The 27,998-nt window shown below is 44.2% G+C and overlaps 1 protein-coding gene across 1 annotated transcript; it reads right to left on the bottom strand.

Moving 5' to 3' along the window:
* Window positions 1–432: 432 nt before the first annotated feature.
* On the bottom strand, window positions 433–27,998 carry tsc1a (TSC complex subunit 1a). The gene is made up of 22 exons (XM_084177016.1): window positions 27,911–27,998; window positions 27,014–27,224; window positions 24,521–24,624; window positions 23,787–23,939; window positions 23,356–23,500; window positions 22,665–22,819; window positions 22,061–22,134; window positions 21,656–21,843; window positions 21,126–21,238; window positions 19,964–20,132; window positions 19,679–19,758; window positions 19,170–19,227; window positions 17,336–17,440; window positions 16,451–17,057; window positions 16,108–16,151; window positions 14,471–14,637; window positions 13,943–14,125; window positions 7,264–7,374; window positions 6,898–7,020; window positions 4,416–4,603; window positions 3,977–4,156; window positions 433–2,720 (listed from the first exon to the last, which is right to left on the bottom strand). Exons 2-22 carry the CDS (start codon window positions 27,120–27,122, stop codon window positions 2,078–2,080), a joined length of 3,699 nt encoding a protein of 1,232 aa, XP_084033142.1. The 5' UTR covers window positions 27,123–27,224; window positions 27,911–27,998; the 3' UTR covers window positions 433–2,077.

Raw genomic sequence — 27,998 nt, 5'->3', positions numbered from 1 at the left:
ACTCAGAACTTGGCAACCATATTACACAAATGTTTGATACAACAGACTGCAACTGGAAAAATAGTCTTCAACACCATTTGGGTTTTGAGACATAAGTGATTTCTATCAAAACAATGCAGTGGCTTTTCTAAACCCCACTGACACTGTAGAATTAGACAAAGATGGTACATTTTAGTCATTTAGCAGACGCTCTTATCCAGAGCGACTTACAGGAGCAATTTGGGTTAAGTGCCTTGCTCAAGGGCACATCGACAGATTTTTCACCTAGTCTGCTCGGGGATTAGAACCAGCGACCTTTAGGTTACTGGCACAACGCTCTTACCCACTAAGCTACCTGCCGCCCATAACTATAATCTCGGCACCCAGAACCAAATCTTGGTACATTACCATGTAACAATGTTTGTGTGCTTTGGCAAAATGAAAAGAACAAGCGACAATGCAAAATATTTTTATTGATTTATATTGTTCAGTTAACAATTTCTTTTTTTTTATCAGAACATTTGTAATGAGAACTGTCTTAACATACTGTCAGATTCACCGTACAATAGTTTCCTTATTCCGATGGTGTTTAACATTGATTTACATGCTTGATAACAAAAGATGTGGGGAAAAAAGGAACACTTGAATGGACACCAGGATCTTGGACAGAGACCATGCTTTGAGGATAACAGCTGGAGATGGGTAATACTGATTTCATTGGATATGCAACTTAACTGACTAGCTTGCAAGCCCTTAACCTGAGTAGGGGATGGAAAAATGATGGAAAAAGAATGATCGTCATCCTAGACGATTGACAATGATATGGCAACAGAAACCAATTCACAATAGGTCCATGTTTAGAACTCCAATATGACCCCTGATTCACTTTAAAGGCATTGGGTGAGGAAGGACCTCTATGAAGAGGGATATTTACCTGGCATAGTTTCAATGCCAAGACATCAAGAGTGCCATCAGAGTCCCACTACTGTAGTTCTGGCAGTTGTGTGCAGCCATCAAGGCACTGAATATCCAAAAGAACACAGTCCTCTCAGGCCTCTAGCCTAGACAAAATAATGCAGTGATCCACATCAACTTGATCAATAAACCCCCAAAAAGCAAGATGGATGCAAAGTGGCACACAGAACAAGAGAATGTATAAGAATTAACTAGCTCTGGTCCAGGGTGTTACTGCAGGAACACATACTAACAACCTAGACCTGAGCTAGAGATTTAGCTTGAACCTAGGCAAGATGCATTATTGCTGTAAAACTTCATTGGATGGTGGGATCATGCCCATTTTATCAACAAGACAAAATAAAATATAGTTACTTGATCCTTTTTAAGCTTCTCTTTACCTGGTTGTATCATTTCTTCAATGATATCAACTGATTATTGCAATAACTGAAGTACCTATTTGTAGAACTATATATGTTAAACAAGAAGCACTCAGTGTTTTGGGGAGGGAAATGTGATGGAACAACTCAGGAAGTGTTATGAAAAGCTGAGGCTGTGAGGCCTTTGACCAAGCAGCAAAAAAACAACATGAATCCATTGGCCTGAAGTGTCATTTGAGAAAAGTATTGCACTTGTGAGTAGGACCCTCCGAACCCGACAGAAACGTTCAGGCCATTCTAGATTGGGGTGTGCCGAAACCATAAATAAATAGCTTATTAAAACATCTAACATAAAAGATTCTTGCTCGTTTTACCTCACACAAAGCTCACACAGACCGATGTAGCCTCAAGATATAGATTTACACACCCAACAGACCAATTCCGTGTGATAGGACTTGCCATTAGGAATCCATGTTAGGTTCACTGTTGAATACTTTTTGTTCACTCTTGCTCACCCTAATGGAATACATTCAAAAGCTAATTAGAAGGGCAAAGTTGAATAACATTAATTTGCTCATTGTCCCTTGCTTAGGGATTATTTTTGTAATTTTTTTTATTCTTGTTTTTACAATAGAGCTTTTGTAAGAACCTAAACGCTGCCAACCACAGGGAAAATAACACTGCATTTAGAGATATTTCCTTACGTGTGTTGTTACAGTGGCAGCTCATCAGCAGCTGTTGCCCCGCCCCTCCCTCTCTCGTCGTCAGATGTGCTCATGCTGTGTTTCATTGTAGTCCATGATCCGCAGGTCCTTCCTCCTCTGGCGGGCGGCAGCGGCAGCGCTGGCCCTAGGCCTTGCCCCCTGCCCGTGGTGGGCCCTAAGCTGCTGGCTGTCTGACGGGGGTGGCTCCTGGGCCAGAGCAGACTGAGCAGAGCCCTGTGATGGAGGAGCAGGATGGGAATGAGGGGGGGTGCCTGTGGCGGGAGGAGGAAATGGGCTGGACTGGACGTTCTCTGTCGACTCGCTGCTCTCCTCACTGGCGACCAGGCCCTGAGAGAGACTACTGAGCTGGGTGCCTTCATCCCCGTCACACTGGCTCTCGCTTTTGTTGCGGAACAGCTCTCGGGTGTGCATACCTAGGAAGCTCTTGGCACTGGGGTAGGAGCCCACAGTTAAGGGGGTGTCAACCGGGGAGAAGGAAAGTGGAGAGGCGGCCAGGTGGGTCGGGGACATCTCTGACAGGAGAGGGGGCTGTTGCAGACTGCCGTTGAGGGTCACCGTGGTGGTGGACTGAGCGCCACCCCCGGGGGGTAAAGTGCTTCCGTTGCCAGGCGGCCACGCTTGGGTGCCTCGGTCAGCGCTGCCCTGAGCAGTTGGCACAGTTCTGCTACTGCTGCCATTTGGCCTAGCAAACACACAGAGACACACTATTGTTCATCTTTTTACATTGGTCTTCAGCTTCACTAGATGAATCAACACATTCTGTTCAAGAGCTGTATCTCTCTGGGATTAGTCCATAGTCCCTACTTTTAATTTATGTACAGGCTAATATCCTCTCCGTTATCCTGACTAGGAATGTGACAAATTGACAATTTTGCTAAACGTTTAAACAGCCATGTATCGGTTTTCTGTTAAAACAATAAGAAAAATAAAAATAGACATCAACTTACAATGCAGAATAATGGTCCTATTACTTATGTATATCCACTATGGCCAGGCAATTAAGTTACATCTACCGCAGTCATATAAACCTTGAAAGCACCTCGGCTACGGCATGTTTGTTTGTCCAAGGGTACACTACAACTTTTTAAATGCCGAAACAAAACCTTCTCTGGAGATAAGTTTCGAAGCACCACTTAACGGGCATTTTACTTGTCAGTAAAGGAATGCCGCTTCTGAAGCGGGGACTAACGTCCATCACATAATCTTAAACCGCCTGCTGCAGGCCATGCTCTCCTAAAAAAGAAAGCCATTTTGTAGAAAGATAACATCTGCCCCTAGGAATCGACTCCTAAGATTCAGTATTTTTGGCACGGAGGAGACTGATTAGTTGGCGTACTTCTGAGAACACAAACACTTGCATCTTTCATAGCAAGCTAGTGAGGGACGGAGAGAGGGGGGAGGGGCATCGCAATTTCTTGGCTTGCAATGGCTCGCAACTTCAGTAAAGCAGGGCCTATCATCAAGAAATAGGCTGGAATATTCTACACGCAGCAGACCGAAGATTGAACACACACTCGCATCATTAGCTAAGAGAAAGAGCAGGCGAGCCAGCTGCACTGTGATATCAATTCTTCTTAATATTAAGGATCCCAATTTAGTTTAACGCGTTCACACCCCTAATCCTGACTGCGTTGGTTTCAATAGTACTGTATTTCTGGAGTGTAGTAATGATGAGATGGCTCAAATAAATTCAAATTGCACTGCACTGGGTATAGCCCAGCTAAAAGAACATATCCTGCTAGTAGCACTTGGCATGGTTATATAATTTAACTCTGTCCCAGAGAGAGGACATTTATTGTACAAAAAAACCACCAGCAGCATTTTGTCTATATTGCGTAACTATACTTTGAAGTCCCTTGGGTGTTATCTCCACACTGTGGGAGCTGGAGCCATCCCTCACACTGTGAGAAAGGGATCAAAGGAGGTGCTGGGTCTCACCTGGAGGTGCCGGGAGGAGGAGCGCTGGAGGGCTCGATGGCGTCAGACTCTGAGAGACTCTGGTTGGTGGTCAGCATCTCGGCATCCAGCTGGCTGTAGAGCTGCAGCATCTCCGTCTGCAGCACCTGGGTGACCCGTCGCAGGGCCAGGTACCTGCTCTCCGACGCCTGCAGCTGGCCCCTGGGGTGACACACAGACAGACACACCTTTAAAATGTAAAAGTTCACAGGGGTGAAAGACTACACGATACAGTCCATCCATTGTGGAATGATTGAATAATAAGAGTTGAGTACAGGAACCAAGCACGTAGCTGATGTCGGTTGAATCCAGCCTCCCCACCATTTCCTACCTGTTCTCCCCTCTCAAATCTAGCCCCCACTCTAAATTCAATCTCTGAAAAATAATTAATACATAATGTGGAGTGGAGTTGGGCCCTTACTTGGTCTGGCCTTTGACTTCCTCCAGGAACTTCTTCTGCTCCAGAATGAGGTGGTCCTTCTTCGCCAGCTGGGCCTCCAGGTCTCCGATGCGCTGCTGGGCCGCCTCCAATCCCTGTCTCTGCTGCACCATGCTCTGACGCAGACGCTCCTGCTCCTTGCCCATGGTTGACTGCAGCATCCGCAGCTCCTGCAGCAACGCACGCACAGGACCAGGAAATGGGGACCCAAAGGGGTGCACATTTGTGACTCGTTTCAGGAAACTAGGTGTATGTCGCGCGTCACTACTTCACAGGAGAGCCACTTGAACGTAAACTTTTTTAAAAAATCAAAATGCGTTTTTTGACAGAAATGCCTTCTCTAACGTGAACTTTCATGTGCCTTAATAACATACTTGTATGCCATCTGTAAATAAGAATACAATTGTTAAACTACGAGATTAGTTGGTTTAGCCACGGAAAAAGACAGCAACCTTCTCGCTAGCCTTGATTGGCTGAGATAATGAGTGGGCTGGACATGCCGAGAGATGAGTTCGGATTGGTCTGCCATGTAGCACTCTTCTGTCTATAACATGAGCTGGTTAGTATGTGTAGGTAATCCTTTCTAACGCAGCTTTTTTTAAAAGATATCACCTAGTAGAACTGCATGAGTATTGCTCTCCAATTTCTGGGAGGACCGAGTTTTGAAATCAGTGGAATTACGAGTATGATAGCTAAAGAGATGGAGAAAACACCTGTCTCCGGATTACATCTTCAAACTAAGGGCAAGCATGGCATCCATGACAGAGAGGGAGAAGCGTCCATCTATGTATACGGGTAAGATAATCTAGCTAGCTACATTTTTAGATATACGTTTCTAATTTTGGCTGGCTCACTAGCTAACATTACGTGTATGATCTGTGTAGTAATATTATTGTGTAGTAAGGATTATGGTTCATTGTCTAGCGAGCTAGCTAGCTAGCTACATGTCAAAACAAAAAAAGACTCCTCTATGCATGTAACCATTTCAATAGAATGTTCATGATGTCACTGCGACAACTGTCGATAGACGTAGCTGGTAAATTCACTCTGGCTATCTACTCCGATTTCAGAGCACTCTCGTCTGAGTGTGCCAGAGCGCAGAATAACTGACAGATTTACGAACGCTCAACACACGTTGAATATGGCTGGTGTCAGTAAACGTTGGCAAAAAACACGTAATTAAATTATTGCCAGCAGCAGTTGCAGTCACCAACGCTCTGGATAACATAGAAACAGCCTAACCAGCTCTGCTAGGGCAAGCAAAATGGTCAGTGAGCTGTTCTCTCATTTGTGTCTGGAAGTAGCTAGCAAGCTAGTCAACTTTAGCCAGTTAGCTTGACTGCTGTTAGGCCAGAACGCTCGGATCAACCCTACTCCTCAGCCACAGTGTCAGGTGTGCACTCTGATTGCTCCGAGAGCGAACCGCTCTGAATTTACGAATGAACAATCTGACAACGCTCTGAGTTTACGAACGCCCAGAGCGCACTCTGAGCACACTCTGATACTCCAAATTAAATTTACAAACACACCCATAGTATAAACCAGCCTTTAGTCTTGAAATCTTTGGTTGTTTAGTACATGGCCTCACATGTGAATCCTTAAAGAGATGGGTGGGGCTAAAGCTTAAGAGGGTATGAACAATGCTGAATGGGTGTAGACAAAGAAGAGCTCTCCAGTGGGTGTACCAAAACATTCAAGGGTCATTTTCTCAAAAGTGAGGTTACAGGTTTATCAACTTTCAAAGCAGAATTACTTTCCCATTGTTCCTTAACTGTAGTGTATGATATACCATTTTCTAGCTCTGAGTCTCTACTTTTATCCAATGTAAAAAACACCATTTCAAATTTTGCTACATAAGACCGAATCGAGCCGGTCGGTCACATCTTACTTTTTGACCTAGCACTAACACACTTGATTCAATTAATCAACTCATCATCAAGTCTTTCATTATTTGAATCAGTTTTGTTAGTGCTAGGACAAAAACTAAAATGTGCACCCCTTTTGGTCCCCAGGACAAGGATTGGGAAACACTGGTCTATGGTACAAGAGCTGACTTGGCCAAAAGATAAATGTGTCAAGAAACCGTTATAAAGAGGGATACAAGTGATATGATCGTTGATATGAAGAGTTTGGGTCCGGTCCAGAAACAACGCTTAGCCACTTGTGTAGATCTTAAATGTTTGGGTAGGCATAAGCAATATGGCAAAAATAATTCCACCTCACCTTTCAGAGGGTAAGTGGGAGTTACTACCATAGTATGCTTATCCAATAGTTTCAGATTTACACACATGATTCAACTAGGCTTGACGAGTTGAATATAAGTGCTACGGCAAAGACAAAAAATGTGCACCCCTTTGGGTCCCCAGGACCAGCATTGGGGAAACACTGCGCTTTGGGTTGTTTGTGGCCCCGGTCTACTTGGTATTGAATATGGGGGGGGGGGGGGGGGGGGGGTGACCTCTACCTTGCTGCTCTCCGGTCCCAGACGTTGCACCTCCTGTATTGCCAGCTTGTTGGTCTCTCCCAGCAACAGAAGCTGTTTGTTCAACAGGTACATCTGCTGCTGGAGGTTCTCACTGTTGGTGAGCTGAACAGGGGAAGAGAAAAGGAAAGATTTTGGGGGAGCATATTACTTTTTTTGTTTTGTTTGTTGAAATACACTGACCAATAGAATGTTTTTTTATTTTGCTCGACTAGCCTATAACTACCTTTCCTCTAGCTTTAAGATAATCTCTTTTCTCTTTGAGGACTACGAAATAAACAGAGATATGAAATGACTGGTAGTTTAATATGCGTAATAATGGCAATAGTTATGTGTTGGTAATCTCACCTTGAGGGACAGTTGGGTGAGCTGGTGTCCAGTGTTGTATGCCTCGTTGTTGGCTTTCTGAAGCTCAGACTCCAGCTCTCCCATGTTGCTTTGGCATTCCTGTAGCTCACTCTGTAGACAAAATCAGAAGTCAGTACCTGGGGCCTCATTTATAAATGTTGCGTACGCACAAAATATGCACCAAAACATGCGTGTGCCAGTTCACGCAAAAGTTGGCATTCATAAAAACTGAAATTGACGTGAGAATCGTCCCACAAACTTTAGACCATGCGCACACAGTTTCTAATGGTTCAAGTATTGCATTGCAAGAAGGCAAAAGCAAAAGTAGGATAGTAGTAGCCTTGTGCAAATGGGGAATATACAGTGCATTCGGAAAGTATTCAGACCCCTTGACTTTCTTCACATTTTGTTACATTACAGCCTTATAAAATGGATTAAATTGTTTTTTCCCTCCTCAATGTACACACAATACCCCATAATGACAAAGAAAAAACAGGTTTAGACATTTTTGCAAATGTATATTAATACCAAAAATAAAACTACTACATTTACATAAGTATTCAGACCCTTTACTCAGCACTTTGTTGAAGCACCTTTGGCAGCGATTACAGCCTCGAGTCTTCTTGGGTATGACGCTACAAGCTTGGCACACCTGTATTTGGGGAGGTTCTCCCATTCTTCTCCGCAGATCCTCTCAAGCTCTGTCAAATTGGATGGGGAGTGTCGCTGCACAGCTATATCCAGGTCTCTCCAGAGATGTTTGATTGGGTTTGGACTCTGGCTGGGCCACTCAAGGACATTCAGAGACCTGTCCTGAAGCCACTCCTGCGTTGTCTTGGCTGTGTGCTTAGGGTCGTTGTCCTGTTGGAAGGTGAACCTTTAGCCCAGGTTGAGGTCTTGAGTGCTCTGGAGCAGGTTTTCATCAAGGATCTCTCTGTACATTGCTCCGTTCATCTTCCCCTTGATCCTGACTAGTCTCCCAGTCCCTGCCGCTGAAAAACATCCCCACAGCATGATGCTACAACAACCATGCTTCACCGACACAACCCTGTATCGGAGCTCTAAGGACAATTCCTTCGACCTCATGGCTTGGTTTTTGCTCTGACATGCACTGTCAACTGTGGAACCTTATATAGACAGGTGTGTGCCTTTCGAAATCATGTCCAATCAATTGAATTTACCACAGGTGGACTCCAATCAAGTTGTAGAAACATCTCAAGGATGATCAATGGAAACAGGATGCACCTGAGCTCAATTTCGAGTCTCATACCAAAAGGTCTGAATACTTAAGTAAATTTTTATAAATTTGCAAACATTTCTAACAACCGGTTTTCGCTTTGTCATAATGGGGTATTGTGTGTAGATTAATGAGGAAAACAATTAATTTAATCAATTTTAGAATAAGGCTGTAACGTAACAAAATGTGGAAAAAGTGAAGGGTCTGAATACTTTCCGAATGCACTGTATGATGCCACTCAAGCTCAATTACGCCCGTGAACACACTGGAATTAGTGACTGAGAACAAACAGATGGGCCGCGAGTGTCAACAGCGTCATAGCGCGTCAAATGAGGGAAATAAGTATTTGACCCATCTGCAAAACATGACTTAGTACTTTGTGGCAAAACCCTTGTTGGCAATCACACAGATCAGACGTTTCTTGTAGTTGACCACCAGGTTTGCACACATCTCAGGAGGGATTTTGTCCCACTCCTCTTTGCAGATCTTCTCCAAGTCATTAAGGTTTCGAGCCTGACGTTTGGCAACTCGAACGTTCAGCTCCCTTCACAGATTTTCTATGGGATTAAGGTCTGGAGACTGGCTAGGCCACTCCAGGACCTTAATGTGCTTCTTCTTGAGCCACTCCTTTGTTGCCTTGGCCATGTGTTTTGGGTCATTGTCATGCTGGAATACCCATCAACAACCCATTTTCAATGCCCTGGCTGAGGGAAGGAGGTTCTCACCCAAGATTTGATGGTACATGGCCCCGTCCATCGTCCCTTTGATGCAGTGAAGTTGTCCTGTCCCCTTAGCAGAAAAACACCCCCAAAGCATAATGTTTCCACCTCCATGTTTGACGGTGGGGATGGTGTTCTTGGGGTTATATGCCTCCTCCTCCAAACACGGCGAGTTGAGTTGATGCCAAAGAGCTCCATTTTGGTCTCATCTGACCACAACACTTTCACCCAGTTCTCCTCTGAATCATTCAGATGTTCATTGGCAAACTTCAGACGGCCCTGTATATGTGCTTTCTTGAGCAGGGGGACCTTGCGGGCGCTGCAGGATTTCAGTCCTTCACGTCTTAGTGTGTTACCAATTGTTTTCTTGGTGACTATGGTCCCAGCTGCCTTGAGATCATTGACAAGATCCTCCCGTGTAGTTCTGGGCTGATTCCTCACCGTTCTCATGATCATTGCAACTCCACGAGGTGAGATCTTGCATGGAGCCCCAGGCCGAGGGAGATTGACAGTTATTTTGTGTTTCTTCCATTTGCAAATAATCGCACCAACTGTTGTCACCTTTCACCAAGCTGCTTGGCGATGGTCTTGTAGCCCATTCCAGCCTTGTGTAGGTCTACAATCTTGTCCCTGACATCCTTGGAGAGCTCTTTGGTCTTGGCCATGGTGGAGAGTTTGGAAGCTGATTGATTGATTGCTTCTGTGGACAGGTGTCTTTTATACAGGTAACAAACTGAGATTAGGGCACTCCCTTTAAGAGTGTGCTCCTAATCTCAGCTCGCTACCTGTAAAAAAGTCACCTGGGAGCCAGAAACCTTTCTGATTGAGAGGGGGTCAAATACTTATTTCCCTCATGCAAATGCAAATCAAATTTATAACATTTTTGACATGCGTTTTCCTGGATTTTTTGGTGTTATTCTGTCTCTCACTGTTCAAATAAACGTATCATTAAAATTATAGACTGATCATGTCTTTGTCAGTGGGCAAACGTACAAAATCAGCAGGGGATCAAATACTCACTGTATGCCTACCCTGTGCTGATTTTGATCACAGGCATATACACTGCTCAAAAAAATAAAGGGAACACTAAAATAACATCCTAGATCTGAATGAATTAAATAATCTTATTAAATACTTTTTTCTTTACATAGTTGAATGTGCTGACAACAAAATCACACAAAAAATATCAATGGAAATCAAATTTATCAACCCATGGAGGTCTGGATTTGTAGTCACCCTCAAAATTAAAGTGGAAAACCACACTACAGGCTGATCCAACATTGATGTAATGTCCTTAAAACAAGTCAAAATGAGGCTCAGTAGTGTGTGTAGCCTCCACGTGCCTGTATGACCTCCCTACAACACCTGGGCATGCTCCTGATGAGGTGGCGGATGGTCTCCTGAGGGATCTCCTCCTAGACCTGGACTAAAGCATCCACCAACTCCTGGACAGTCTGTGGTGCAACGTGGCGTTGGTGGATGGAGCGAGACATGATGTCCCAGATGTGCTCAATTGGATTCAGGTCTGGGGAACGGGCAGGACCTGTTGTCTATTCCATTTGCACAACAGTGGTCACCACCTGCAGAACCACTCCTTTATTGGGGGTGTCTTGCTAATTGCCTATAATTTCCACCTGTTGTCTATTCCATTTGCACAACAGCATGTGAAATGTATTGTCAATCAGTGTTGCTTCCTAAGTGGACAGTTTGATTTCACAGAAGTGTGATTGACTTGGAGTTACATTGTGTTGTTTAAGTGTTCCCTTAATTTTTTTGAGCAGTGTAGTATTCACACCCCTTGACTCATTCCACATTTTGTTGTTACAGCCTGAATTCCAAATTGATTAAATTGATCTCTCACCCATCTAAGCACAATAACCCATAATGACAAAGTGAAAACATGTTTTTATACATTTTTGCCAATGTATTGAAAATGAAATACAGAATTCTCATTTACATAAGTATTCACACCCCTGACTCAATACTTTGTAGAAGCACCTTTGTCAGCGATTACAGCTGTGAGTCTCTAAGCGCTTTCCACAGCTGGATTGTGCAACATTTACCCATTATTCTTTTCAAAATTCTTCAAGCTCTGTCAAATTGGTTATTGATCATTGCTAGACAAAAAATGTCAGGTCTTGCCATACATTTTCAAGTAGATTTAAGTCAAAACTGTAACTCGCCACTCAGGAACATTTACTGTCTTCTTGGTAAGCAACTCCAGAGTAGATTTGGCCTTGTGTTTTAGGTTATTGTCCTGCTGAAAGGTGACTTCAAATCCCAGTGTCTGGTAGAAAGCACACTAAACCAGGTTATCGTCTAGAATTTTGGCTGTGCTTAGCTCGATTCAGTTTATTTTTATCCTGAAAATTTCCCCAGTCTTTAACGATTACAAGCATACCCATAACACGATGCAGCCACCACTATGCTTGAAAAAACTTAAAAGTGGTACTCGGTAATGTGTTGTATTGGATTTGCCCCAAACAATACTTTGTATTCAGGACAAAATTGTGAATTGCTTTACCACATTTTTGGTAGTATTACTTTAGTGCCTTGTTGCAAACATGATGCATATTCTGTACAGGATTCCATTATTATTTTTAATTTTTTTATTTCGTGATTACAATCGTCTCATCGCTGCAACTCCCCAACGGGCTCGGCGAGGTTGAGTCATGCGTCCTCCGAAACATGACTCGCCAAGCCGTGCTTCTTAACACCCACTCGCTTAACCCGGAAGCCAGCTGCACCAGTGTGTCGGAGGAAACACTGTTCAACTAACGACCTAAGTCAGCCTGCAGGCGCCCGGCCCGCCACAAGGAATCACTAGAGCGCGATGAGCCAAGTAAAGCCCCCCCAAGCCAAACCCTCCCCTAACCCGGACGACGCTGGGCCAATTGTGCGCCGCCCTATGGGTCTCCCGGTCACGGCCGGTTGTGACACAGCCTGGGATCGAACCCCAGGCTGTAGTGACACAGTGCCTTAGACCGCTGCGCCACTCAGAAGGCCAGGATTCCTTCTTTTCACTGTCAATTAGGTTAGTATTGTGGAGTAACTACAATGTTGTTGATCAATCATAAGTCTCCTATCAAAGCCATTAAACTCTGTAACTGTTTTAACGTCACCATTGGCCTCATGGTGAAATCCCTGAGCGGTTTTCTTCCTCTCCGGCAACTGAGTTAGGAAGGACACCTGTATCTTTTTAGTGACTAGGTGTATTGATACACCATCCAAAGTGTAATTAATAACTTCACCATGCTCAAAGGGATGTTCAATGACTGCTTTTTAAAAATTGTATTTACCAATAGGTGCCCTTCTTTGCGAGGCATTGGAAAACCTCCCCGGTCTTTGTGGTTGAATCTGTGTTTCAAATTCACTGCTCGACTGAGGGACCTTACAGATAATTGTTTATGTGGGGTACAGAGATGAGGTAGTTATTCAAAAAGCATGTTCAACAGTTATTGCACACAGTGAGTCCATGCAACTTATTACGTGACTTGTTAATCACATTTTATTATGAACTTATTTAGGCTTGCCATAACAAAGGGGCTGAATACTTATTGACTCAAGACATTTCCACTTTTCATTTTTATTTTAAGTAGTGAACATTCCTAAAAACATAATTCCACTTTTACATTATGGGGTATTTGTGTGTAGGCCAGTGACAAAAAAATCTGAATTTAATCTATTTTAAATTCAGGCTTTAACACAACAAAATGTAGAAAAAGTTGATAGATTTAGTTTATCTTAGCATTTTAAAATAATTAGAAATCGGCATCTATTTCCTATTATTTATTTCATTTCCATGACAGAATAAATTCCTCACTCGCAAAATAGCCTTTAGGCCTACAACAAGTTAGGATAGGCTACCATTCGTCCCATCTCTCATTTAATTGGGCCTATTAGATAGGCTATTATAATTTCAAGTTGTTGCTGTATGCATCCGAAAGGGAGCGCGCTTTATAACATACAGCAGAATGTAACAGGTGAACAGACAGTTGATCGTTTGCATTGAAGTGTGTAGGCTACCACTGTAAGTAGGTCTACTGTAGTTTTCATTGTTTTCCAAGTAAACAATGTTTCAGAATTCGCAGGCAGGGCAGCATATTTAGGTTCGGGAAAAAGTAAATGCAAAACATTATTGAATTCAAACAATCTGTTAACTGGTCCACAACAATTTGCAATTAATTGTTTTTGTCTTTCAGAAATGGAAACATCAAATGTCCTGCAAAAGAAAACATTCTGCCAACACCTCCAAATACATTTGATCAAGTTTGCCATGGCTATCCTTTAGATACTGTTTTGGCCCAATTCCAATACTTCCATAGAAGGCATATACAGGGAGTTATTGTCACCATAAAAGGTGAATGATGTGCGTTTTTCAGGCAGAGTTATAATGCTCGTTCACGCTTGCACAGTTTTACGACAGGTCTGATTTATAACGGGAAACATGTGTACACGGCAAGTTTATAAATCAATATTTTTGAGCGTGCACAGTTTTTTCAGAAATTGCGCACGTAGATATTTAGTGTAAAATGTATGCTTCGGTTATAAATGAGGCCCCTGGACATTAGTAAAAACATATACAGACCCTCTCCTGAAAAGATGCAAGTCCTGGTTATAAGGCGGTTGATTCATAAAAATACGGTTGGTTAAATATTACATTCACTCATGTGTCAAAGTGATACTGTGTACTATATGTGTGTGTGTGTGTGCACATGTGTACCTGCAGCTTCTGAGCCTTGGTTAGGTACTGGTCGTGGCCCTGTTGTAGCTGTTGGAATTGACTGTGGAGGCAGGCCGTCTCAGTGTCTCCGTCCTCCTTCAGGCGCCTGTAGCGCTGCTGCTCCTCCGCCAGGCTGGCCTGCAGAGACTGGATCTCCACGTCCTGCAGCTTCAGCTGGGCCTTCTGCAACCAAATCAAACATCTGCATTTAAAATCACAACACACTTTACAGTAAAACAACCAATTAATGAGATACAAAAACAAGCAGGCCATGAAAAAAAATTAATAAAAAGATGTCAACCACCGCTCCCACATCAACCTAAGGAACCGCATACTCATGTTCATTAGGCACCAATATGAACTTGTCCAATATGGAGTGGTCGTTTGTCTTTTTCCGTTGCAAAACATTTTGCTACGCGGTGCACTAATGAATACGACCCTGGTAAACAACATGCAAAAATAAGTTATGTTCTATTCGGGATTTAATGGCTTCTGACTGGGTACGGAGTGCAAGGTTTTTAAATTAACCATTGAGTTGTTTTGCTCTTCCATGGCAGTGGCGTTGATGATGCGGCGGAGCAGGCGGCGGTTGCGAATGGCGTGCTGCTCTCTCTTGTAGCGCTCGTACAGGAGCTGGTTGTGGAGCAGCAGCACCTGACTGCGCAGCGTGTTCAGCTCATCCAGCGGCGTGGTGCCTGTCGAGAGGACAGAGGAGCAAAAATGTTTGACTGTTTACTAACTCATTTCTTCAAGACCATGTTATTCATCTCCACAGAAAACTAGATACTAGTACTGTGGTATCTAAAACTATTACAATTATACTGAACAAAAATATAAAACAACATGTAAAGTGTTGGTCCCATGTTTCATGAGCTTAAATAAAACATCCCCGAAATGTTCCATACGCACAAAAACCTTATTTCTTTCAACTTTTGTGCAGAAATTGGTTTACATCTGAGTTAGTGAGCATTTCTCCTTTGCCAAGATAATCCAACCACCTGACAGGTGTGGCATATCAAGAAGCTGATTAAACAGCATGATCATTACACAGGTGCACCTTGTGCTGGGGACAATAAAAGGCCACTCTAAAATGTGCAGTTTTGCCACACAACATAATGCCACAGATGTCAAACGTTTTGGAGGGAGCGTGCAATTGGCATGCTGACTGCAGGAATGTCCACCAGAGCTGTTGCCAGAGAATTTAATGCTAATTTCTCTACCATAAGCCGCCTCCAACGTCGTTTTAGAGAATTTGGCAGTACGTCCAACCGGCCTCACAACCACACCAGACCAGGACCTCCACATCCGGCTTCTTCACCTGCGGGATCGGTGGAGACCAGCCACCCGGACAGCCGATGAAATTGAGGAGTATTTCTATCTGTAATAAAGCCCTTTTTGTGGGGAAGAACTCATTTGGATTGGCTGGGCCTGGCTCCCCAGTGGGTGTGCCCCTGCCCAGTCATGTCAAATCCATAGATTAGGGCCTAATTTATTTATTTCAATTGACTGATTTTCCTATATGAAATGTAATTCAAATTAGTTGAATGTTGTGTTATAACTTTGTTCAGTATATATCAAAACAAAATGGTACTGTATATTGCATAGATTTTAAGCATTAACCTTAGCACTGCATGCATAGATTGTCTCAAAAAAACCTTGAACTTTTGACTCCATAGCAAAGGGCAAGAAACCATGAGATACAGTGGCTCTCAGATTGTGATAAACATAGTAAGCCAAATTCCATTGGATTGAATAGGTCAATCTAATTAATATTAGACTGGAGTGATTGGAGGACAGAAACAGAAGGACAGGTTGAGCCACACACTCATGGAAGTTCCCCTAGGTACAGATCTATGATCAGCTCCCCCTTTCCCAATCCTAACCTTAACCATTAGTGGGTTAAATCCAAAACTGACCCAAGATCAGCATTTAGGGTCAACCACACCCTACTGCATATTTTACAGCTGATATGTAGCTTTTCAAACAAAGATACAGGTAGGAACCTGCTAGAAAAAAGACACATAAACCGAAATATAGAGAGATGGATGTGGTAGGATGGAGCGCGCAGACAGGAAAAAACGATAGAGGTCTCGTCCTCTTCCCCAGCATAGCGTAGTGGCAATATATTTTGCAATACCTTTTCGCTTTCATACTCTGTTGTTTACCTCCAAAGTGTGTCCAATCCACTGACGTGTTTGGCATGGGCAATCTATAACACACACACACAGTACAGAGGAGTGTGAGGAGAGATCACAATGAAGGGGCAATAACAGACATGGCTGTTAAGTACAGTACGGCACACCACACAGCCAAGTCATGAGCACTTCATAGCAATGTACAGACAAACCCACTACCAGTGAATCGTGAACTCACATGAGAGCATTAACATGGATGGAGTACTATTCTATGGTAGGAATTGGCCTGCCCGCCCAGACTTCCATAAAGGGTCCGTTGTCCATACGGACAGAGTAGCAAAACACACTCAGCCAGCCATGTATGACCTCTCACCTCTTGAGCACTTTGTCGTAGGCCTCGTTGCCGTGCTGAATCAGGCGATCCAGGACCTCCAGCGGGGACATTGCCGCCATCTCGTCCCCTTCCTCCTCCCCCCTGCTCGCGTTCCTCTCCCCCCCGTCGCCAGCTGCCCTCTGTGCCAGTGCCACCGATGTCTTCCTCCCCACAAACAGAGAAGCGGCCCTGGGCAGGGCCAGCTCAAACAGAGGCTCGTAGACGGGGTTCGCAGGGTCCCTGAAGGTACTGGGGGAGGAGAACGGGCCATACTTGGCCAGACCGGAGCCCCCCTCCTCCTCGGCCCCGTAGGGGCTCCGAGAAGAGCTAAAGCCGGTCAGCAGGTTGTCGATGGGGGTGAAGCACGGCCGGAAGGACCAGGGGAGCTGCTGGTCTCCTCCCCCCGCCGAGCACTCGCTCTTGTCGGGTGTGGAGTCCAGGCGCTGAGCCTCCTTGTTTAGGCTCTGGTTGGAGGCGGTGAGGAGCAGCTCCTTCTCCTGAGGCCCAGTCAGTGTCTCTGTAGTGCTGTAGAATGAGCGGTCTGCCCCCCCCACCGCTGCCTGGTGCTTCTGCTCAGTCAACTTCAGGAGCTCCTCTGTGATGGCATCTGACCAGGGAGAAGAGCGTATGGAACAAATCAATGCTTTCACACCGACTGACTGAACACAAGTGGTTTTCATGGGAAGATATTAATACCGTAGTAGGTTTGGGGGGGATTTAATGAGCTCTGGTGTGATGTTTCCCTTAGGTACAGATCAAGGATCAGCTTCCCCTCCCACAATCCTAACCTTAACCACTAGTGGGGAAAATGCATAACTGACCAAAGACAAGTGGTAGGGGCAACTTCACCATACACCATTTCATGAATTGGGAAAAACCGTTCACCCTCGTCTCGTTCCTTCTCCATCCTCTGACTGTCCAGATTCTGCTCTTTGATGAAGTCCGACAGCTCGGTCAACGACATGGTCTTCACGCTCTCACCAGCAGCACCTGACAAAGACAGAGCATAGAGAGTGCTTAGCACCAGACCTGGGTTCAAATAGAATTTGTTTTCTTTCAAATACTTCAGCTGCGCTACATTGAACTTGCCTCAATGGAACTAATGGAATAGGTAGCAAAAGTGCAAACCCCGACCATCTGGGTACTCTAGAAAGGCTCAATCAAACAAAAATTATTCGAAAGACAACCAATACTATTTCAACCCAGGTTCTGTTAATACCATTTCAACCCAGGTCCCGTCAACACCACCTCTATTCTATAGTGGTCTCAGGTCATGCCTTTCTTTACACCGCAAAAAGCCAAAAAATTGGGGGAGGAAAGGTACTTTGGCGACGTCAACAGAACTAACAAGTAATGTTAGGCAATAAATAGTAGCGATGGGGGGGGGGAAATATCATTTTGACAATATTAAATTGATATTTGACTCCAACTTAATATATAATAACAAATGTTTAGCTACTGTAGGTAGCATTAGCTAGTGCTCCAGTATTCTTCATCCTATAGCTTGTTCTACATCGTTTTAAATAGTGAGCCAACATGTTTACAACACTTATTTCCGAGTGATCAAAACTCATTTTCTCATGCTCTCTCTAATCTCTTTGCAGAAGACATATTGTGAGCAATATGTTTGTAACAAAAAAAGTAATTAATAAAAAATTTAAAAAAGTGCAGTATCGAATCCCAATACACATCGTATCGGCACTTAAGTATTGTGATAATATCGTATCATGAGGTCCCTAGCAATTGCCAGCCCTAATAAATAGGCAAGAAATCTGGTCTAGTGAACGATCGTTCATAAGAAGAGGACATTTGTTCTTAACTCCTTACACTCGTGGGAATTGGCCTATATGGATAGGGCTACATTTAAATGTTTCTTACAGAAGAAATATGAAAAGCATATGCATAACCATTGTAGCAATTAAAAGGGAACAGTTTGGAGATTATGGTAAAATTATTAGACTGAAAGTGAGGACACAACAGTTCACCTTACTTTCTTACTTTTCAAAATACATCAAGACCTCGTAATTTACAGCATTTACCTCACTCAGACAACAAAAAAGTTGCAAAAGTTGCCCAATTAGTGGGAGGGGTGCTCAAGTTCAGAACGGAGACCCTGAGCTCTGACGTCATGTATAGCATGTTACTGTACTGCCACTGAGCTCTGACGTCATGTATAGCATGTTACTGTACTGCCACTGAGCTCTGACGTCATGTATAGCATGTTACTGTACTGCCACTGAGCTCTGACGTCATGTATAGCATGTTACTGTACTGCCACTGAGCTCTGACGTCATGTATAGCATGTTACTGTACTGCCACTGAGCTCTGACGTCATGTATAGCATGTTACTGTACTGCCACTGAGCTCTGACGTCATGTATAGCATGTTACTGTACAGCCACTGCATTCCAATTTAGGTGCTTATCGGTGTCCAAATCTGCCATTTTCAACCCGTATATTGGTACGAGTGTAAAGGGCTAACATTCGCCCTATTAAAAGCAATAAAAAAAAAAAAAAATTGTCATTTTAGCAGACGCTCTTATCCAGAGCGACTTACAGTTAGTGAGTGCATACATTTTCATACTGGCCCCCCATGGGAAACGAACCCACAACCCTGGCGTTACAAGCGCCACGCTCTACCAACTGAGCTACACGGGGCCTGCAATGAATCATGACAGAGCGAAATCTGCTCCTCTTCGGAGATGAGCAAAGCCGCTGACCTTTGCTGATGACCTCAGGGTTGCCTCTATCCGCCTCTCCGCTCGGTTTCTGCTTCAGCTGTCGGGACAGATACAAATTCAGCTGATGAAAAGTCCTACAGATGGACCAGTGGCTTCAAACACACACACACACACACACACACAACCAGCGCACAAACAGCACTCGGTACAACCTTAACATAAATACAGTCAACACAGTCTGGAGCAAACCAACTCTACTCTGCGGGTGGAGTGACGGCTTCGTTTGCGTGACTTTTAGAGAGAGTTCAGTTTAGTTCAGTTTGCCACTTCTGCCGAAGATGGCATTTCAGCTCTGCTTGTGGTCAGTGTACACTCTGGCTCTGCAGATACTTCCCTTTTCATAGCTATGATCTGTACTGCGTTGCTATGATCTGTACTGGCCAATTAAATAATTGAAGAACATCTTCGGTAATTAACTTCTAGGAGTAGTGCTTAGGGGTTCTGGTACAGAGATTCTGGTAGTAAGAATTGTGTGCTACAGTATATACCTGGTTGGTTGTGTTGGGGGCTGAACAAACATGCTCAAACTCATTGGAGAGAGTCAGGGCAGGACTGAGACATTTCCCACCTGTGATGAAACAAGAACACACAACTGAGTGAAAAGTTCTTATGACAGTCCATCAAAACACTCTTCGTAGCACCGGAAAGTAAACCAACTGTTCTTTCTTCTCCCGTCTTAACTTTCACTAGATCTTCATATGTTTTCCCCAGCTGGTATTTGACCAGCAAAAACAAAAGTCAAATCATAACATAAAAAAATGAACAAAAATGACCTGATGTGCTGGCTGTTCGGCTGGGGGCATGGGAGGCACTTTGGGATAGCTCTGGGACATTGGCAGGGGAGATGCCCCTCGAGGTGGGAGGTGTGGTCATTCCACACTCCGAGGACGGACTCCACATCGACACTTTATTCCCAGCAGGGTAAACTTCACAGTGTTGGTTCTGGAAACACGGGCACAGGGACAAGAGGGCCATGTGTCTCGAGAATTTACGTGAATCACAATCAATGGGAATACAGAATAGAATACAATTGTGTAGAATAACTTTATTTTTCACAGTGGGAACTTCAGTGTTTTATGTTATATGCTTGGTACACTGAACAAAAATATGAACGCATCATGTAAAGTGCTGGTCCCATGTTTCATGAGCTGAAAAAAAAAAGATCACAGAAATGTTCCATATGCACAAAAAGCTTATTTCTCTCAAATTGTGGATACATTTGTTTACATCCCTGTTAGTGACCATTTCTCCTTTGCCAAGATAATCCATCCACCTGACAGGTGTGGCATATCAAGAAGCTGATTAAACAGCATGATCATTACACAGGTTCACATTGTGCTGAGGACAATAAAAGGCCACTCTAAAATGTGCAGTTGTCACACAAGACAATGCCACAGATGTCTCAAGTTTTGAGGGAGCGTGCAATTGGCATGCTGACTGCAGGAATATCCACCAGAGCTGTTGCCAGAGAATTCAATGTTAATTTCTCTACCATAAGCCGCCTCCAATGTCATTTTAGAGAATTTTGGAAGTACATCCAAACGGCCTCACAACCGCAGACCCAGAGTGCCCCATGGTGGCGGTGGGGTTATGGTATGGGCAGCCATAAACTACAGACAACGAACACAATTGCATTTTAGCAATGGGAATTTGAATGCACAAAAATACCGTGACGAGATCCTGAGGCCTATTTTCTTTTATGGTATCTGTGACCAACAGATGCATATCTGTATTCCCAGTCATGTGAAATCCATAGATTAGGGCCTAATGAATTTATTTCAATTGGCTGATTTCCTCATATGAACTGTAACAACAGTAAAATCTTTGAAATTGTTGCATGTTGCGTTTATATTTTTGTTCAGAGCTTTAGATTTACCAAAGGTTTTCAATGTAATCTCGCTAATGGGTGTTTTTGCTTGGAGAATGGTGACCCACCTGATGGAAAGAGGTGTGGGGACTGCAGAGGGAGGACTGGGTCCCTGATAGCTGGGTTAAGGACAAGGAGAGAGGTGGTCGGCCAACCGATAAGGGGGTAGAGGCAGAGCTACCTGTGTGGGGGAAAAATATGCACCTCGAATATTAACACACACACAACCTGTAAATACAGGCACGCTGATGAACAGCTCAAAACCTCTTTCGCCCCCCTGAAGTAACATTGACACTGTGTGGTAGAAAAATACAAAAGTTAAGTGTGGCTTACAACTAAGTAACCAAGTGGTATATCGCCAAACTGCTGTTCTAGCCTGTAACTGCAGTACTCTATCACAAATGACTTTCCAACAAAATACAGCAACGACGGAGTAGCCTGGTCCCAATTCGGTTTGTGCCATCATGTCAACTCCTTGTCATGCCAAACATGTTTGGCACAAACAGACCTGGGACCAGGCTAAGGAGAGAGCTGTGCTACATTGGTAATATTTTATTGGGATTGTGTTGAATCAAAGTGAATGTGTCGGAGCTCTTACCGAAGCTGCTGAGGAAGTCGGTGTAGGGGCTGGCAGTGTAGTCGAGACCGGACCGCAGGTGGGGGTGATGGTGGATGAAGACGTGGTCTGGCATGCTGGAGTAACCCTCCTCACAGGACGCTTCCTTGGGGTCCAGGGACACTTTTGCACATTCAATCACAATGTCGTGGATCTCAAACCTCTTCCACCTGGCCAAGGGGTTTGATAGGACCCCTTATTATTAGTGTAAACTTGGCTGTTGTCGGGTCAGACCTTACTAGTTGAAAGAGTCTTTGGTTGTGTCAAATGGCACCCTATTCCCTATATAGAGCACTACTTTTGACCAGGGCCCGGGCTCTGGTCAAAAGTAGTGCACTATATAGGGAATAGGGTGCCATTTGGGAATCCTACTTTCTGAGTGCTTACCTGGAGGGGTCCAGCTCATAGTCGTTGGTTCCAGTGACCAATTCGGGATGTATCCGCACGTGCTCCAACATCGGCTAAGAAACGAGCAAATTGGTGAGACAGATGATCATGAGACATCTCTTCACACAACATACATTTATGTAGTGCACAGACTCTAGCATGGGGTGAGTATGGCGTGTCCTGTTGTACTCACCTGCATACCCCACAAGACATGCCACCAGAGGTCTCTTCACAGTCCCGAACAGACTATGGGAGGCGCACAGTACTACATACAGCCATGACTACATGGAACTCTATTCCACATCAGGTAACTGATGCAAGTAGTAAAATTAGATTTAAAAAAACCCCATAAAAAACACCTTATGGAACAGCGGGGACTGTGAAGCAACACAAACATAGACGCAGACACATGCAGACACACACGAGTACACATGGATTTTGTACTGTAGATATGTGGTAGTGGTGGAGTAGGGGCCTGAGGGCACACAGTGTGTTATGAAATCTGTGAATGTATTGTAATGTTTCAAAAGATTGTATGAACTGCCTTCATTTTGCTGGACACCAAGAAGTGTGGTGATCCATAATAAATACAAATACAAAATACCTTCACCACTTCCTCAAAGGTGTCCACATTCTCCTTCATACTGTAGTGGGAGCGCAGGTAGGAGACAAAGTTGCAGGGGTACATGCCGTAGAGCCGGTGGAAGAGGGAGTACACACTGGCATGGAGGTGGATCAGATATACCCCGTGCACATGCCCTATGGTCCACAGGGTGGGTTGTGGGGCGAGAACAGGGGGTTATGCAACATTTCACAATTCCAAGGAAATTACCAAAGGAGATTCCAAGGAAATAGATCCTGTCCTGTAGCTAGATGAGCATGGTTTCTCTAGTAGTAGTACTACTGAATAGTGTGGCTGTGACCTACAATTCACCACACATTTAATGAAGGGAAAATCCTATATCAGATAGTACTCAGATAGCTACTGTCCCCTCCTTCCCATTCATTTTCATTCCCATGGGACAGGTTATGGGTTTGATCTTAGGGTGTTCCTCCAACCTCCAGCCATTTCGCTCATCTCATCTATCCCATTACTAACACACCTGATTCAATTGGTCAACTAATCATCAAAAACCATGAATAGCTGAATCTAGTGGTGGAATAGATCAAATAGGTGAAACGGTTGGTAGTCCCAGAAGTGTGATTTGCTGTGTCAAATTGCTGTGGTCTGATGGGTTACGCCCTTTCTAGTAATTGTGTTTCTATGTGGGCAACACTGATCTACGTTAAACCACCTGGGTTTTTCAGGCTCCAGGACGACAGTCGGCCAAAGATGTCAAAGAAGTCGTATATGTGCTGCTTCCCAGCATGGGGTATCATGGGTAGCAGTGTGATCAACACCAGGACTCCAGTTATCAGCACCACCACATCAGAGTCAGTCTAGAAAGTGCAAAAAAAGAGAGTGCAAAGTCAATGGCTGTGTCCCACATTGCACCCTATTCCCTATAACAGTGGAGGCTGCTGAGGGGAGGACGGCTCGTAATAATGGCTGGAACGGAGCAAACGGTATCAAACATACGGAAACCATGTTTTTGATGTATTTGATACCATTCCACTGATTCTGCGCCAGCCGTTACCACGAGACCGTCCTCCCCAATTAAGGTGCCACAAACCTCCTGTGCCCTATATAGTGCACTACTTATGACCAAGGCGCTGACTGACGTACCTTAAGGCATTTGAGTAAGGCGGTGAGCAGAGGGAAGCGGGTTATCTTGTGCATCCAGGGGGGCTGCTTGCGGATGACGTGCCCCAGGAGGGTTAGGGTGGGCAGCCGACAGGCCGGCTTGGCCATGCACTCGTTCAGCTTGTCCAGGAGGTGCTGCGGGACAACAGACAGGTTTAACATATCCAGTGCAAAGGTGTATTCACTAGGAACCAAACAGGAGGGGGGGAAAAGGGACTAAATAGTGGGACTAACCTAAACTTGTCCAATAAGAAAGTATTTTTTCCGCTGGAAAACATTTTGCTATGGTGTGCACTCAATGATTGCTCGTGGAATTCAACATGTTGTCAACAATGGCTTCCATGCGATATTGTCAATGAATAAATTATTCTGTTTAAGATGTGTGGTGAGACAGCCAGGATCCAATTCTTCAGAGCACAATGTTATGTTTTGAGATCCCTGTGGTAAACCACACTTTATCCACAGATTCTGGATTGGTAGCCTGGTCCCAGTTCTGTTTGTGGTGTCCTGCCAACTCGTGCCAATGATCATAGGAGTTGGCAAGACAGCACACCGATCTGGGACCAGGCAACTCAATTGGTGCTACGGGTGAAGATTCCCATAAGTACAGATCAGAGATCAACTTCCCCTCCCCCTTATTCTAACTATTAGTGGGGGAAAATGCTAAACTGACCCAAGATCAGAGCCTAGGGGCAACTTTACCCTACAGTGCTCACCTTGTCATGAGGCTCCCTGACAGAGCAGAGGATGAGTATAGCCTGTGGAGAGCTGGTGTCAAGGTAGTAATCCACAAGGCCATTGAGCAGCACAGACCCTCGCTCTGTCAAACACAAGGGAAGAATCAACCATTCAATGTATGTAGCATGTTGATGACTAGAGACAACCAGAGCCATGTATTTTGAATTGATTATATGTATAATAGCCATGTATTTATTTATCTCAATATATGGCTCTGGAGACAATGTCAAGGACATAGAGGGAGATCCTGCCAATACATTAGATGTTGGTTTATTTGTTCATTCTTTGCTAATAATATATGCCATTTAGCAGACGCTTTTATCCAAAGTGACAGTCATGCGTGCATATATTTTAAGTATGGGTGGTCCCGGGAATCGAACCCACCATCCTGGCGTTGCAAGCACCATGTTCTACCAACTGAGCTACAGAGGACCCAGCCCTTGATCATGACTCTCAGTTCCATTACATTACACATAAGTCATTGGACAAAGGTATCTCCTGTACGGGGGAGTTTTGTTAAGAGCCCCGATGCTCGGTCTGAACTTTAACACGCATCGCTTGCTGTACGGTTTTGGAAACATAAGGACCTTATCTTTCATATATGTGAGAAATATATATTCTTAAGGTTAAATTTATACACACCTTTATAGGGTAAGTGTTCCCACACGGCCATCTATCCATGTTACAGTGCTTGTTTACGGAAAACAGACGGAAGACAGAGGCGTGTAAGCATAACTCGGCAAGTAGCAGAATTGTAGTTTCGTTGGATGGTGGCACCCATAGCTGTATGGATCTGTGCTAAACTGCTTCAGTAAGTGTATATTTTTTATATCTCGCTGATGAAAGATAAGGACCATATGTTTCAAAAGCCGTATTGTAAGCGATGATTACTGACATTTCTAAACGTTAACACTGTCGGGATCGTAGTTCATATGAGCCAGTCGTGGGCAAAGCTAACCGCTGGAAACTGCTGGGAGAAGGCTAGTGCTAGCGATGAATGCTTTTGTAGTCAGTTTTCAATTTCAGTTTCGATTCTTTTTTTAAACATTAAATGCACTATGCATTAAGTGGGTTGAATGCTGTAACACAGAACAAAACAATTAATAAAAGTCACATGATGGCAGTGACTGACCATTACTGCTCATCACTTGCGCTCCTGAGTGGCTCAGTGGTCTAAGGCACTGCATCGCAGTGCTAACTGTGCCACTAGTGATCCTGGTTCGAATCCAGGCTCTGTCGCAGCTGGCCGCGACCGGGAGACTCATGGGCGGCGCACAATTGGCCCAGCGTTGTCCAGGGTAGGGGAGGGAATGGCCGGCAGGGATGTAGCTCAGTTGATAGAGCATGGCGTTTGCAACGCCAGGGTTGTGGGTTCGATTCCCACGGGGGGCCAGTATAAAAAAAATATGTATTCACTAACTGTAAGTCGCTCTGGATAAGAGCGTCTGCTAAATGACTAAAAATGTAAATGTAAAATCATTTATTCACATTACTTTACTGGAATATAATATTTCAGCTGTTGTGTATATTACATTTGTTTTATTGGGCTGAATGGCACCCCCACCCCCAAAAAACCCCTGCTAAGGATCATGGTGAAAGTGGCTGTAATTATCAAAGGATCATGGTCGATGTAGTCAGTTTCATCCTGCCTGAGAGAGTCAACCTTAATGTCTATGGCATGAGGGCGCAAGCTTCCTCGTAGCCTGCCGGCCTGTGATTGGTCTGTCTCAGCACATGGTCCTGTGTGATGACAAATGTAGTAGTCAGAATTGATCACTATTTAATGAAATATCTTGATTTGTCGCAAACTTAATAACTTAATAATTCACAGAGGAGATCAAACTTCATAATAAACTAATTTTAGAGCCCAAAATGGCCATAGATTACTACTTTTTTTACCATTCTGGCGATCGTAATGTACATATGCTTTCTAAGGCAGACCAGGGCTTTTGGCACTGCTAGGTTGCTACGCAGTAGCCGACCAGCAGAGCACTTGACTTCACGCTTCAGACCAGACACTGAGGGCCTGTTTTATTTTTAGGTAGAGATACCTTGCGAAGCAACCGCTCTCTGTCCCTCCCTCTATTGCGCATTCTTCTGTCTCTTCCGTAGCAGGTGTAAAAGAAACACACAGACCCGACAAGTAGGCGCAAAATGGATTATGGTCATTGTAGTTAATTACCGCGCTAAACTACATAGAATATTGGCCTGTTGGTAACTACAACTCCCTACTACATTACACAGTTCGGACAGTCAAGTGCTGCCTTGGCAGCAGCTAATAAGAATCCAGAATAAATAAAAATTATCGCTCAGCACCAGAGAAGGCAGAATGTCACCTAGAGTTTGAGACCTACAGAGGACCATGCAAACACTGACCTATTCTCTCCCTACTTGTATGTAGTAACCTCAGCATGTCATGGTGGAGTGACTAGTAGGGAGAGGGAGGATAATGCTGAATTGTGATTTCTGACCTGTGCTGAGGTGGTCATTGAGGACACTTTTAATCTGATCCAGTTCATGCAGATCAGACGACTCCAGGAGCGGGAGGAGGTCGCTCACATTCGGCTGCTCCTTTGCCATGGTGCTGCTGGAAGGCAGATGCCTATGAGACTGTCCCCCCTCTCAAGATAAAGCCAGCCAGCAACCTGCTGTGCTGTCGTAATGGGGTGGCCACGGCAGGCACTGTGGACACCAAAGAAAATGTGGTCAAGCTAAAAATCCAATAATTCATACAGCTGTGCAGTTAGATACACATCAAGAATATTAATAGGAACATAACTTACATCATATGACCATTGACCACCATCTAGTTACTGTCAATAATTGTTATTATGCCAAGTCTGCCTTTTTATGTAATGTTTAGCTACAACAGAAAGAATGCCAATTGCCAAATTCGTGATCAGTGGTGCCTGCCTGGTGGAAGTGAGCGCGTGTGGTTAGTTAGCCAACTGTGAATCCTAGCTTGCTAGCTAACGTTAGTTACATTGGTTGGGGGGAGTTGAGTAGCCGCCACACTACTTGTGTCAACATATTTCTAAATTATTACCATTGCAACATACTAAAGAAATATTGCAATGAATCGAGAAGAATTAGCTAATGAAAGGCAGCTGACGTTACGGCACAAACTTGATTGAACGCTGCCCCAAAATGTTAGCTAACTATAGCTAGGCTAGCTAGTAGGCTAGCTAATGTTAACTGTTACCAGTAGCTAATACTGTACTGACAAACTCGATTAGTTCATCAAGGATTTTGCGGGGAATTATTTATTTTAATTCAAATCTGTACCAACAAAGTAGAGATTTTAGACTACAATATTTGTCACGGCGTAAAACAACACTGAGGTAAATGCATTGAATACGTTTTATTACCTTCTACACTTGTTGTTCTCCACAGGGCGCAGCCATATTGAGCAACCGAAAAGCCCCTCCCTCTCCTGAAATCCTACGCAGCACCCTG

This window comes from Coregonus lavaretus (assembly GCF_964263955.1).
Source record: "Coregonus lavaretus genome assembly, chromosome: 14".
Classification (NCBI taxonomy): domain Eukaryota; kingdom Metazoa; phylum Chordata; class Actinopteri; order Salmoniformes; family Salmonidae; genus Coregonus; species Coregonus lavaretus.
The sequence above is the reverse complement of the archived record's forward strand: the minus strand, read 5'-3'. Positions and strand labels throughout refer to the sequence as shown.